At 40.2% G+C, this 14,858-nt stretch overlaps 1 protein-coding gene across 2 annotated transcripts in view; it reads left to right on the top strand.

Annotated features, from left to right (window-relative positions):
* Positions 1-14,858, top strand: part of FNDC3B (fibronectin type III domain containing 3B) — a 474,468-nt gene that overhangs the window by 394,136 nt on the left and 65,474 nt on the right. For both annotated transcript variants that reach the window (XM_073578841.1, XM_073578842.1), the window contains one exon: positions 6,862-7,142. In XM_073578841.1, coding sequence (XP_073434942.1) covers positions 6,862-7,142 — 281 coding nt within the window. The remainder of the gene's footprint in view (positions 1-6,861; positions 7,143-14,858) is intronic.

The raw sequence follows: 14,858 nt of genomic DNA, 5'->3' as shown, positions 1-14,858 counted from the left end.
TAAAGCAAGTAGGTAGTGATGAGGCATTAACTAAATACAGAAGATTAAATAAATTATGTAAAAAGCAAATCAAGGCAGCAAAGATTGAGACACAGAGACTCATTGCCAGAGAAAGTAAAAATAAAAAATAGTCTGGGTGAAATGGTAGATGAGGAAAAAGCCAATATGCTAAATGACTTTTTTTCAACAGTATTTACACAAGAAAATCCCATGACGGATAACATGAACAGTGATAAAAATTCTCCATTAAATGTCACCTGCTTAACCCCGCAGGAAGTACGGCGGCGTCTACAAATCACTAAAATTGACAAATCCCCGGGCCCGGATGGGATACCTATCCCCGAGTACTGCAGGAATTAAGTACAGTCATAGATAGACCATTATTTTTAATCTTTAAAGATTCCATAATAACAGGGTCTGTACCACAGGAATGGCGTATAGCAAATGTGCCAATATTCAAAAAGGGGACAAAAACTGAACTTGGAAATTATAGGCCAGTAAGTTTAACCTCAGCTGTGGGTAAAATCCTGGAGGGTTTTCTAAGATATGTTATACTGGAGTATCTGAAGAAGAATAACCTCATGACCCAATATCAACTTGGGTTTATGAGGGACCGTTCCTGTCAGACTAATCTGATAAGCTTTATGAAGAGGTAAGTTCCGGACTGGACCAAGGGAATGCAGTGGATGTGGTGTACATGGACTTTTCAAAAGCTTTTGATATGGTGCCACACAAAAGGTTGATACATAAAATGGGAACAATGGGGATAGGGGAAAATATGTGTAAGTGGGTTAAGAGCTGGCTCAGTGATAGGAAACAAAGGGTAGTTATTAATGAAGCACACTCGGACTGGGTCACAGTTAGCAGTGGGGTACCACAGGGGTCAGTATTGGGCCCGCTTCTTTTTTACATTTATTAATGACCTTGTAGGGGGCATAGAGAGTGGAATTTCAATATTTGCAGATGACACTAAACTCTGCAGGCTAATCAATACTGAGGAGGACAATTTTATATTACAGGAGGATTTATGTAAACTAGAAGCTTGGGCTGATAAATGGTAAATGAGCTTCAATGGTGATAAATGTAAGGTCATGCACTTGGGTAGAACAAACAAGATGTTTAATTATGTGCTTAATTGTAAAACACTGGGCAAAACTGTCACTGAAAAAGACTTGGGTGTATGGGTGGACGACAAACTCACATTTAGTGGCCAGTCTCAGGCAGCAGCTGCAAAGGCAAATAAAATAATGGGATGCATTAAAAGAGGCATAGATGCTCATGAGGAGAACATAATTTTACCTCTATATAAGTCACTAGTGCGACCACACTTAGAATACTGCGTACAGTTCTGGTTTCCGGTGTATAAGAAAGACATAGCTGAACTGGAGCTGGTGCAGAGATGAGCGACCAAGGTTATTAGGGAACTGGGGGTCTGCAATACCAAGACAGGTTATTACACTTGGGGTTATTTAGTTTGGAAAATCTAAGGCTTAGGGCTGATCTTATTACAATGTATAAATATATGCGGAGACAGTACAAAGATCTTTCTAATGATCTTTTTACTCTTAGACCTTTGACGGGGACAAGGGGGCATCCTCTACGTCCGGAGGAAAGAAGGTTTAAGCATACTCACAGATGCGGATTCTTTACTGTTAGAGCAGTGAGACTATGGAACTATCTGCCATATGATGTGGTAATGAGTGATTCCCTAGTAAAATTTAAGAGGGGACTGGATGCCTTTCTTGAAAAGTATAATATTACAGGGTATATACACTAGTTTCCTTAATATTGCGTTGATCCAGGGAGCTAGTCTGATGTGGAGTTGGGAAGGAATTTTTTTCCCCAATGTGAAGCTTACTGTTTGCTACATGGTTTTTTTTTGCTTTCCTCTGGATCAACATGTTAGGGCAGGTTAGGATAGGATATGGGTTGAACTAGATGGACTTAGTCTTCCTTCAACCTTAATAACTATGTTACTATGTAGTAATTGAATATTGTCAGAGTGAAAAAAAAAATAAGGCATACAGAAATATTTCATTTAAAATAATTTGTTTAAATAGAGGATGAAAGTGCTAAAACACATTTTGAGGCATGCTACTCCACTGGCGGAGGTCACTTGTCTGCGAGAGTTTCTTTGCTTCTAGACTGCCAAAGTCTGTCAGCTGTTCAGTGTCTCTTACTGTTCTACAAAGCTAAAGATTCATACCAGGAACCCTTCTAAAGCTTATAAGTGTTTCTAATGTCAAGGTATCCTCTTCATCAGTCCACACATTTGTGAAATGCTTTGTGGTTTAGCTTTGATATATGAAAGTTCTGCGCAAGTAATTAAAACACTGTAACGTGGATAGTCCGCAGAAGTTATTGTAATGAAGCCGATTGCCAACGATTTAAATAATCTCTGGAGATTCTGAAATCTTTGGTAGCAGACCCTCCTGTGCCTCCACTCCTTTGCCTTTCATCAATGGTAGTGTAAACCTCTTGATATGAGTGATTTGTCTGCTCTCAGCTCTGACCTACAGTATAAACTGGAACCATCAAGATAAAACATGCAAAATTGCCTGTACAATTTAACGTTAAAACCCTGGTGATGTGATCTAAAAATGGTAACTAGTGATATTTATATCTTTTAGATACAATAATGTAAAGAAATAAAGCATATTTGCAAATATTCATAGTCCGCTTCTGTTACAGGCTGAAAGCAAACCCTTTATGTAGCCTGACCATATACCGTAGTTACCGAATTTAATACTGTTATTACTGCTTTCTTTTCTTGCTAACAATGTAATTTTTTCCATTGTTGCATAATAATGAACAGTTGTTGTTTAAATATATATTGAAAAATAAAATGTACTATTTCATTGTTACGTTATCTAGTGCTCATTTTACCAATCTAGAAAAAATTACTGCATCCAGTAATACAGATCGACAATCATTGTGCAGCAGTCTGCACTATAATCATTTTTCTAAATCCTTTTCATTAGCGATTTTTCCTCTCAGTAGTAGAAGAGAACGTCCTTGGCCTGTGCAGTCACCTTGGTTTCCATCCCTGTAACACGGTAATGTGTACAGGAAGGCTGAGGCTCAAACTGAAACAAGCAACATACAGCTCTATCAAAAATTAAGAGACCACTGCACAGTTTTATAAAAAATCAGCTTCTCTACATGTCTGACAGCCATTCCATTCCAGTATCAGTTGAATTCCAACCAGAGTACACCTCATTCTACTGAATGTGCTTCTGATTAGGTGATCACCTGAACCAAATCTTATTTAATGAAGGAAAGTATAAAAAAAAACCCTCCTGTGGTGGTCACAATCCTCTTGCAATAGGACAAGCTGGATGGCAAAACACGTGCTAGTAATATCCCAAAAGTAATAGGAGTGAAATAACTTTTAACCATGCTAAAGGAGTTGGGAAAAAAAAAAAGTCTTGAGTGAGGAAAAGAAGGGCTCAGTTATGGCTTTACTAGCAGAGGGATACAGTGAGCGTCATGTTGCCTCCATCCTTAAAATTTCTAAGACGGCAGTCCATTACAACAAAGTCAAGAAGCAGATATTGGGAGCAACAAAGCTACAGTCCGGCAGAGGGTGAAAACGACTCTCCACTGAGCGGAATGACTGTCATCTTATTCAAATGTTACTCCGCAACCGCAGGATGACATCAAGTGACCAACAAAAGGAATGTCAAATGGCAGCTGAGGTATAGTGCACAGTAAGAACAGTTCGTAGCAGGCTCCTAGAGGCAGGGATCAAGTCATGTAAAGCTAGAAAAAAGCCTTTCATCAATGAGAAGCAAAGGAGAACGAGGCTGACGTTTGCAAAAGACCTTAAGGATTGGACCATAGAGGACTGGAGTGAGGTAATCTTCTTTGAGTCTAATTTTCAGCTTTGCGCAACACCTGGTTATCGAATAGTTAGACGGAGACCTGGAGAGGCGTACAAGCCACAGTGTCTTGCACCCACTGTGAAATTTGGTGGAGGATCAGTGATGATCTGGGGATGCTTCAGCAAGGCCGGAATTGGCAGGTTAATCTTTGCGAAGGACGTATGAATCAAGCCGCATACAAGGTTATCCTGGAAAAACAGTTGATTCCTTCTGCTCAGGCAATGTTCCCCAACTGAGGACTGTTTTTTCCAGCAGGACAATGCGCCATGCCACACAGCTAGGTAGATCAATATGTCGATGAAGGACCACCACATCAAATCCCTGTCATGGCCAGCCCAATCTCCCAGACCTGAACCCCATTGAAAACCTCTGAAATGTAATCAAGGGGAAGATGAATAGTTAGAAGCCATCAAACAAAGAAGAACTGCTTAAATTTTTGTACCAGGAGTGGCATAAGGTCACCCAAAAGCAATGTGAAAGACTGGTGGAAAGCATGCCAAGAAGCATGAAAGCTGTGATTAACAATCATGGTTATTCCACAAAATATTTATTACTGAACTCTTCCTGAGTTAAAACCTTAGTATTGTTGTTTCTAAATGATTATGAACTTGTTTTCTTAGCATTATTTGAGGTCTGCAAGCACTACATTTTTTGTTATTTTGACCAGATCTCATTTTCTGAAAATAAATACAAAATTTAGTGCTTGGAAATTCGGAGACGTGTTGTCACTAGTTTATAGAAGAAAAGGGCAATTTACATTTTACTCAAAAATAAACCTATAAAGAGAAAAATCAGACAAACTGAAAAAGAGCTGTATGTCTGAATTAAAACATTTTTGCAGGAAACTGTGGGCTGGATTGCCATTTGTTGCAATTGTTGGACCCTACACTCAGGAACAGATTGGGACTGAAATTTAGTCCTGGCATTTGAAAGCACAGGGGCCCATGCTTTCCCTGCTACTTCCCAACATAGGGATCTCTATTACTAATATTCTCCTGCCTGTAGAAAATCAAGATTTACTACAAAATTTTGATTATCAATAGTGCAGTATTACAGACAAACACTACCAGACCATAGCAACATATTACCAGGACTTAGTGGTGATAATACCGTCATACTGATCATTACTAAAAAAAACACTGTATTAGGACTGATATTGCTACCATACAGTGACCATGTAATGGTAATATCAATCCTAACCAAGTGCTCTGCAGTCCATATATGTGTATCCTGTTCTCATCAGTAATGTTCTCGATGATAATAGTAATAAATTTTACATTTTCTTTTCTTTACGGCCCAGACCGCCATAACCCCTTCTTCCAACCATAACTTATTCCCGCAGAATGTAACAGAGAAATATCTTTGACTTACTACTTCCCTGAACCTGCCTTACATTCTCCACCTCTACACACACACCATATAGTGCTATTAAAATGCCGTAGGCAGTCTTTCTTTCTTTCTTGGACTAATGAGCTCTCACCTAGATCTTGTCATGACACAGCTGTCGGGTGACCAAGAGCTCCCTCCCTATCCCTAACACTAGGAGGCGCCCTAGCTCACCCTATTTACCAGGATACTTCTGAAGGTGAAGATGCCGGGGCCTCCACCCTTGTCTTATCTCCTGAATTAGCCCTCCATCCATTCTCTTCCCCCACCCAGGGAAGAGGGAATCTACTGTGCACTGTAGTACATCAACCCGACAAGGCAACACAAACAAGGGTTAACAGAAAACTCCAGGCATACAAAATATTCATTCATTCACATATAACAGACGAATGCATCGGGGCGTGGAGGTAGGGGAGTAAACCAAACTAGAGAAGGATAGGGAATTACCACACATACAAACCAAGCAACAGTCACTGATAACTCCTCCAACTCTCCTCATATGAACTCCTCTCCCACACGGCAATGGAGCAAATACTTACTCTGACAAGGATTAGTAACAGAACCCAGATTATAAAGGGGAAAGGAGTGGTTAACCGAGCTCAGCTGAGAACACAGGCATTTCCAACATGGCCAATTAACACCTGTAGGAGCAGTCAGACGCTTCGGCCTTCTGGTTTCACACTGTTGCGGTAACCTCGTGAGAGATCTGATCTGTAGAAATTTACCTTTAACAGATTTTCCTACTAGTGTTTGTTAGAAAATTGACTGAAGAGGTATTAAAAGATTAGGCAAAGAAATGTGGAATATCCTTGATGAGACTATTGAGTAAATTGAAATGATAATGTAAACCCAATTATACTTGTGTCTGATATTTAATTGAAAGTCAATAGTTTGGATATATCAATTTAAATGTGAAATGGCAAAAATGCTTTTAGATGTGCAAAAAAAATGCACAAGCTTACTGGCTTAAGGTCCAATAATCTTAAACAAAATCTTGAGCAAAATACTCAATCATCAGGTGATTGGACCATTTGTGCCGGAATTAAAATCATTCTCTGCAGCTCATCCTCCTGTATAAACAGCAGATGTGCTGCCAAAGACATGGTGTTCTATGCATACAGAACACTCATATTGACAAATTGCTCTATGAACAGGGAGTTTTGGTCGTCCTGCCTATGCAGCAGTATACTGTATAGCCAATCTGCAGTAGTTTAACAACCGCTGTCGGTTCATCTAAATGGGCCCTTAGAAAGGCAAAGAAGTATGTTAGATTATGGGGTTAGTATTAATCGAGATTAAACTTTTCAAGCAAATGGAGGATACTTGGGGACAAAACCTTCAGCTATGAAAGACTGTGTACACTTCTTTGCAGAGTCGAAGGCAAGCTAAAGTATAAGTTTTAAGATATGAGTAGTTAATAAGAGGCCAAGCACTCCTTTACATCTGTATAAATGTGTCACCTTGAAAGCTAATGTTAACCTGTAGGGCATCCCACTAGCACCTCAACATATTTCTGTATAAGTTTCAATGTGTGTTAAATTATATAACAATCCAAAAAGTAGTGACTTATGTTCTGTCTTTCTTTTGGCAGGCATTAAATTTATCTGGTGTTGGAGCATTCAGTGACCTAGTGAGCTGCAGGACACCAGCTTCTGTCCCAGATGTGGTGCCTAACCTTTATGTGATAGATGGAGCCCATCTAGAATCCTACACAATGCTCTCATCCGTGTGCCTATTACTAAGCTGGGAGGAACCCTGCTGCAATGGATCAGAAATCACTGCGTATCACATAGATTTGGGAGACTGTACTATCTCAGTAGAGAATGTAACAAGTTACGTCATTGAGAATCTGCAGCCAGAAGCATCCTACCAGTATGTACCATTTTATTTCTGCTTTATTAAAGATATGGAATTTACAATATTAAACATATCTGGAGGAGATCCGGTTTTCTGTAGCCGTTATTGATCTGATTATAAGTTCAATGTTGATAGAAGATATTTTCAACGTTTCACATCTTTGTGTTTTCCTGCTGTCCAAGTATTATCATGTGTAGTGCAGCGGTATCCACACTGAGCAGTGATGAGGCAGTGACCCAGCAAAGTTCAAAACAAAGTCTCTTTTAATGTTCAGCATACTCACAAAAATACAAAGCACACGGTATCCTCTGGTTCGCTGCCGGGAAACAGGACAGTCCAACTCTGGATCGCAGGCGGGCACAAGACAGTCCATCTCCGGATCGCAGCCGCGCACAGGACAGTCTACCTCTGAGACCGGTTGCCGTGTATGCTGAGGGGTGTCAGGCCTTTTGGCTCCACTTGGCCCTTGTGTTGCCTCAAACAGGTGGAGCTCTGCAGAGCCTTCTGCTCTGTTCACTTGCAAGACCAAACACACCTGATCTTCTGCTTCAGGGGTTTTTACAAGGAACCTGTGGCCGCAGGCCACGTGGAAAACATGGCCAGGAAGTAAACTGACTGCCCCACTACCATCCTGTAGTCCGTTTAAAAAATAAAAGCCCAGAGCAGGTTTTCTTAAATCTGCCTTGGACAAATAGATTGCCAAAGACCAACATTTACTTTCATTTTTCATTGCAAGCACAGCTATTCCTGTGACTGCAATGTACTCCCGCGGCCTCAACACACCTCTGTGAGCATCCTCACACCTAGCATTTCAACACAGAAAAAAATTAGAATCAGCACTTGCTTTACCCTAAACTCATTATCGTGACATTTTACCATATTTAGTAGTAGGGCAAAACAAAGTCCTGCAGTGCGTATGCGCTGGGCCTCTTTGACCTTTTCCGATGCCTCTGCACTGCAGTACTTTGCCCTGCCCTCAACAGGGCAGATAAGTACGCCTGCGCAAGAGCGCGATGCCGAGCAGACTGTGGATGATGTAGGGACGCGTTATCCACACGAACCAAGGAGGACGACCTCACAAATAGATGGGAGAAGCCGAACCAAGACCAGCGACACCCCTCGTACCGGACCGCCCCACAGGTGAGTATAATAAGTTATTTTTCTTTTCTTACAGGTCTGGTTGGGGCTTATCTACAGCATTGTAGAATGCTGCATATAAGCACTAAAATGCGGTATGTGCATTTCATATCGGCCAAACCTGGAGACTAGTTCCCTTTAACAGTTCCCATTGAACACCAGATCACATACATAGCCATTGGCTTTTGCTTTGGCCTAAAGACTTTTTAAGCAACCACCATGATAAGGTAGACTTTTTTGGCAGGGCCCTACTCTAACCTATTAAGCATTTGATAAAATATCTAATACTCTTTTTAGGTATATTTTTTTAGTTATTTTTCTTTAAGGTAATGTGTCACATACATTTTTTTAAACAAATTGAAATCAGATTGTGATTTTTTTTATCATTTGTATTTCTGATTGTTTTCTGTACATTTTTTTTCAGTCTGCTTGACTGTATATACAGTGAATCGGCTGTGCTGCCTCACCCAGTCCGGGTCCCACCTCTTTGCTTCTGCTCACTGGGCTCTATACACCAGTAATGGCAGTAATTCCCTGATGTTGGCCCTACTTCTAGCACCCATATTGATCAGCCATACATTTCTATGATTTTTCTTTCCCCGTTGACCTGTTTATATATTAAAGCACAGAACTTTATGTGCAGTATTTGCAGGTGACATATCTAGAATCTGCTGGGAATTATTAAACTAAAAGAAGAAAAATTAAGCAGAATTACTAATAGAAAACTGTCAATCTGGCCACTGTACTGAGGGAAAAACAGCCTGAAAATTTACTTTGTGAAATGACCTCTTAATGTGCATTATTTGCTTCATTTACTATAGGTAGTCTTGTTTCTTTAGTCTGAAATCGTGTTTATAACGAAGAAGCCAAGTAATCGGCAATCTCTTTATTTTATTTTCCATTCATTTGCTGTCATTGTGGATTCTTAATCAGAGACCTGATTAAATTACATAGCTATACTTCTGGAGTCTGGTTGTCTCTGGGATGAATAAAAAACTGTCTGTGCCAGGGGCGGGCCGTTTATTTTCCCAAGGGGCCACATGAGAGATCATATCTGTTGGGGAGGGCCAAACCAACAAGACCAAATGTATTCTGCTTATTATTTTATATAATTTGTTTTGCAGTATTGTAATGTTGAGGTCAGATTTTACTGTAGTATCCTACTTAGTTTGTCGTTAGCAAAGACTGACACTTGACTCTCAATCCCATCCACAAGGTCATTAATAAAGAGGTTAAAAAGAATCGGTCCTAGCACAGATCTCTGCAGTCTCCACTGCTGACTATATCCCATTTAGAGAATGTACCATTTATGATAACTTTGTTTCCTGTCATTTAGCCAATCCCTTACCCATCTGCATACAGTTTCCCCAGTCCTTGCATCTGTAGCTTCAGTATAAGACTCTTACATGGTACAGTATCAAATTCTTTTGCAAAGTCCAGAAAAATCACAATGGCCGCATTACCTACATCCAGATTTGCACTTACCTCCTCATAGAAACCCAACATGTTGTTTAGACACGCTCTATCTTTAATGAAAGCTTGTGTGCAGCTGATCAGACTATGCAGTGAAACTCCCGGCCCACAGGTGTGTTTTTTTTTTTACATATTTATTACATATAATTTTTTGGTAAATGCGAAAACGCCATTTCTTTCCTGTCTGTTCTGTTTATTTCCTATTAGAGACCCCATGCTGTGTGTTCTGTCTCACAGGTAAAAGTTGTAATGCACACATACAGCAGCCCAGCCCTGCCCCAAGCTATATTTAATTGTGCACCTGTGTCTGGGCCTGTATCAGTAGTGTAGTGTAGTGTATGTGTAGGGGCTTTCACAAAATGGCGGCGTCCCCGCACTACCGAACCTGCTGCACCAGCCTGGGATGACTCAGATCATCGCCACACCACCGAACACCCCTTGTGACCCCACTCCACCAGTGCCCCCAATCATACCCTATTTCCCCCCCCCCCCCCCCCCCCCGGTAAGCTGCTGAATATAATTAAGACTGTAAGATGGACCCTCATTTGACACATTAATGTTTTGTTCCCTATTTTTCTTCTGAAAATTTAGGGTGCGTCTTATAGTCCGAAATATACGGTATATATGGGGCCCATTATATATGGAGCATCATATGGGGCTCATTATCCTGTATGGAGCCCTATGTGGTGCCCATTTTACTATATGGATGACTATACTGTCTGGTGTCTGACCTATTGTAGAATTTACAATAGATATCTCTCTTGTAATATAAGTAGTAAGTGAAATCTTTAGCAATGTACTATATCTATATTTATCTGACGTATCTGCACATCATGAATTATGGTATGTGTTAAAGGGGCCAACTGAGACTCCTTTGCCAGGGGCCCATGAAAACCTAAAGCCGGCCCTGTGTACAGGCATTATAAATCATAAACACATGATTAAAAATATCTTCATTTATGCAAAAAAAAAATGATGAAAGATGTATAAAAACTGCTGCAAGGTAAAAAATGAAGTTGACCTACTGTTTAATCAGATTCTCATTTTTTCATTTTTATTTTTTTCGTATATTGATCTGTATTGAAAAAGAAATTGCAGTTTTCATACTGGGCCTATTGCAAACTCATACTTCCTGTTCTTTCAGGATATCAATATGTACAATTACTAATTCGTAGCTCAGGCCTTGTCCTTTGTATTGAAGTATCTAATAAGCCTGTTTCTGGTCATTATGAAGGGAAGGCGCGCACAGTCATCTGTTACATGACATATGTATATATAATTTTTAATAAATGTTTAATATGAAAACACAAAAATCTGATTTAAACAATGTCATTTTCTGATGATACATTCCCTTTGCTTTGAAACCTTTTTGTTGTATCATCGTGAAAGTAACCAAACATTTCACAAGTTTAAAAAAATAAAAAAATAATAACACAGAAAATCAATTTTTCACAATTATATTTTTTGCCAGATGGTTAAATGGACATTTTCTACAAATGGGAATCCTATTAATTAGCCAAGTAGTCTAAGGGGGAATGTTTCTCCTTGTGGATAGTGCCAAGTAACGTTCTCCCTTAGACCACCAATCAGATGCTTCTCACCTAGCCAAATCGGATTTCCTGCTTTGCATTTAGGGGCAAAAACTGGAAATGCATCTCTGCAGATTGAGTTGCTGTTTTGGTTTCTTATCCAAAGTCATCTGACAAGGCTCGTTAAAGGGTCAATATTAACTTTTAGGATTGCTACATCCGTTGCGTGGCGCTAGAGTTCTCTTCCTTCTGAAGAGGCTATTTGCATAATCATTGGTCCAAACACTTGTCATTAATGGTAAAAAAATACCTTTGAGATGCAGTATAAGGTTTAATGTCTCATTGCAGTGCAAGGAGACTTATAGGCCATGCAGTGCTTCTCTGGAACTTTAAAGGGAACCTGTCACCTCGTTTTGGCGCTATAAGATGCAGCCACTGCCTTTTGGGTCTTATCTACAGCTTTCTACAATTCTGTAGATAATTCCCTGGTCCGACCTGAAAGAGAAGAAAAACAAGTTTTATTATACTCACTTGGGGGTGTCCGGTCTGATGGGTGTCGCAGGTCCCGGGGACGGCGCCTCCCATTTTCGTGCGTCAGCATTATAGAATGCTGTAGATAAGCACCAAAAGGCAATGCCCGCATCTTATAGCGGCAAAACGAGGTGACAGGTTCCCTTTAACTATGCAAACTGCCTCTTCAGAAAGAAGGGAGACTTGAACTCTATTGCAACATTGACTTTTAGGATTATTACTTCCAGTATGGGGCACTAGAGTTCAAAACCTCTTCCTCTCTGAAAAATCCTTTTGGTGATGCATGGGTATAAAATTATTTATACCTCTTCAGAGATAAAAAGAACTAAAATTCTTCTCAACATGGGGCCTTATTGTCCCATGTATAGCTAGACCATGGATAGTATTAAGTAAGGTTTCTGGACACTTGACCAAATGGAAGTGCATTCATTTACTACAAATCTAGGGTATCGTGTAATATATAAGTTGGCACTCATCTACAGTATTTTTTGGGCTCTCTTTTGAGGTAGGGTTAGAGCAGTGAAAGAGTTATTTATCTGGGAATGATCATATCAATTCATTCTCATGTCATCTTGTCTATGATTAATTCACTGGTGAGATATTTTTCTGGTCTAGGAGCACTGGCGAGACTGTAAATAGAATTCTCATTGCCATGTTTATATTATTAGGTCAGGAGTAGTATTTTTCATGTATTTAGGCCATATTTTAGAGTTTAGACGTTTGCTGGATTTTAGCAGCAACTAACTGATCTCCAGCAGTTTGTTTAGAAGCAACACTGGGAAAATAATGAGAAGAATGTTCCAGATGAAAAAGGGCAATAAACCTATGAAACATGTTAATAAATCTCTAAGAAACAATATAGGGGTCATTTTTGACAGCAATCTAATAATCACATTGCTCATAGTAGTATTTACATGTGATATTGCCATTTTGGCCGCCTTAAAGACGTTCCTGCACTAATTTTCACTGAACATGTACATTTTGTAAGAGGTTATGCCCATTCCTTCCTTCCTATTATTTTATGCATGATATAGCGTCATATGACAGATTCTTACCATCGAATGTAGCCCTGCATGAGAATTGTCTTGAGGCCTGGGTTGTAGTGCTAACGGAACACTATTGTTGTTTGTCTAATTCATTCACATACTGTATGGTACACTATCCAAATCAAATTAAAAGGGTTTAACCAAGTTTTTAAGTTATTCCCTATGGATTGGATGGGGATAACCTACTGGATTGCTGTGGGTCCGACCGCTGGGATCCACCACGATAAAAAACATACCACGAGGAAACAGCCTAACCAAGACCAGTCAGATGACAAATACACTCACCGGATGCAGCTGCCTCCATTATATAGGCTGGGGCAGCACAGCTGCAACCTACTGATGAAAGTAGCCATTCATAAACCTACCAAAATTATGGAGAGGGTGGCTGCCTAGTAGAAAAAAAATGCACACTAATAGGGCTTGAATAAGACGCCATTCACATAGATATGTGTGATGCAAGCCATCAAAAAGAGGCCCTGTCGCATCCAAACAAGGGCCTCTTTTTGATGCCTGTGTATACTGGGGCCTCAGTCCTAGTGTGGTGCTGGGCAAGCCCGCCTATTATAATATTTTGAGCATCATTAATTGCCTGCGAACAAGACACCTTTCATCACACATATCCATGTGAATGGCGTTCTATTCAAGCCCTATATAATGAAGGCCGGCTGCATCCTATGAGTGCATTTGTCATCTGACTGGTCTTGGTTAGGTCGGTTCCTCATGGTATGTTTTTTTGAATCCACCACAATAGCAAGAACCAGGATGTATAGAGCCACTTCCACTCCATTCTCTGTAGGATTACCAGGAAAAGCGACATACTGCACTCTATATCTGGCTGATCCTTGGAGAGTGAATGGAGTGGAGGTTCACGTGCTCTATTTGAGATTGGGCTCTACTTTTATTGGGTAACTTACTAAACTTGTATGACTCCATATAGTATAGAAAGTAATAATGCCTGGCATTATAAGTTACAATTGTTTATAGTTTTTCAATAAAAAGTTTCACTTTTCATGTAATTCATAGAACATAGTTTAGTTCAGTTTTCTACCACCTTTTACAGAAGGAAATTCTCATCTTGCATCCAGATTTGAAGGACTGAACAGAGAACTATTGTAGATCAGTATTGCATGTGCACCCAGTATTTCTTCATCTTGTTGAAATCGTTTTATGCTAAAATATTGCCGTTTACAGAGAACATCCTCTAAACAGTGTATCATCCCTGTCCCGGGACTGTAACATTGTTTATGCGCTACATTGATTTACCATAGTATTTAGACCCTGTGAATTTCATTTTCCTGCTTGGATTATACAGACATTTCTGCACACTAAGGCTAGTTTCACATTAGCGTTTTTTTGCGCAGCGCATCGTGCGCATAAAAAACGCAAAGAAAAACGCAAAACAAATGTGCGTTTTTTTTTCTTCATGCGCACGCTGATGCGTCAAAATAACGCAGTGTTACTTGCGTTTTACATGCGTTTTTGCATGCGGTTGCGTTTTTTATGCGCATGCGTTTTTAGGTGTGACATTTCACAATAGCGAAATCTTTGACCACCAATGGGTCACCAGTGGGCGTGTTTCATTGGAATGTTTTATAGACCCTGTACTGCTGAATTCATCAGATTTTGCTGCTGTTTCCGGTGTCAAGATGGACTTGCGTCTGGATAATTTCCGCTTCAAGCTGGATCTTGACATTGCGCTGTCTCAGGCGTATGTCTTTTGTTGCCAGCAAGAAAGGGAGAGGGAGAGACAGCAGAGACGGCAGCGGCGTAGGTTTTGGAGGCATCCAATCATCGAACTCCGGCCAAGCCGTGGAGCATATCACACGCTGTACAGCGAGCTACAGGAAAACCCGGAGAAATTTGCTGACTATACACGGATGTCCCAGGAAAGCTTCCTTGACTTGCTGGGTATGGTTGAAGGAAACATCCGGAGAAGGGACACTCAGCTCCGGCGTGCCATTCCTCCCGAAGAAAGGCTCCTTGTCACCTTACGGTATGTATGTTGTTATGTTTGC

The sequence above is a fragment of the Dendrobates tinctorius genome, unplaced genomic scaffold, assembly GCF_039654945.1.
Source record: "Dendrobates tinctorius isolate UK_male_01 unplaced genomic scaffold, ASM3965494v1 ptg000060l, whole genome shotgun sequence".
In the NCBI taxonomy this organism is placed as follows: domain Eukaryota; kingdom Metazoa; phylum Chordata; class Amphibia; order Anura; family Dendrobatidae; genus Dendrobates; species Dendrobates tinctorius.
This window is presented reverse-complemented; position numbering and strand designations above follow the sequence as displayed.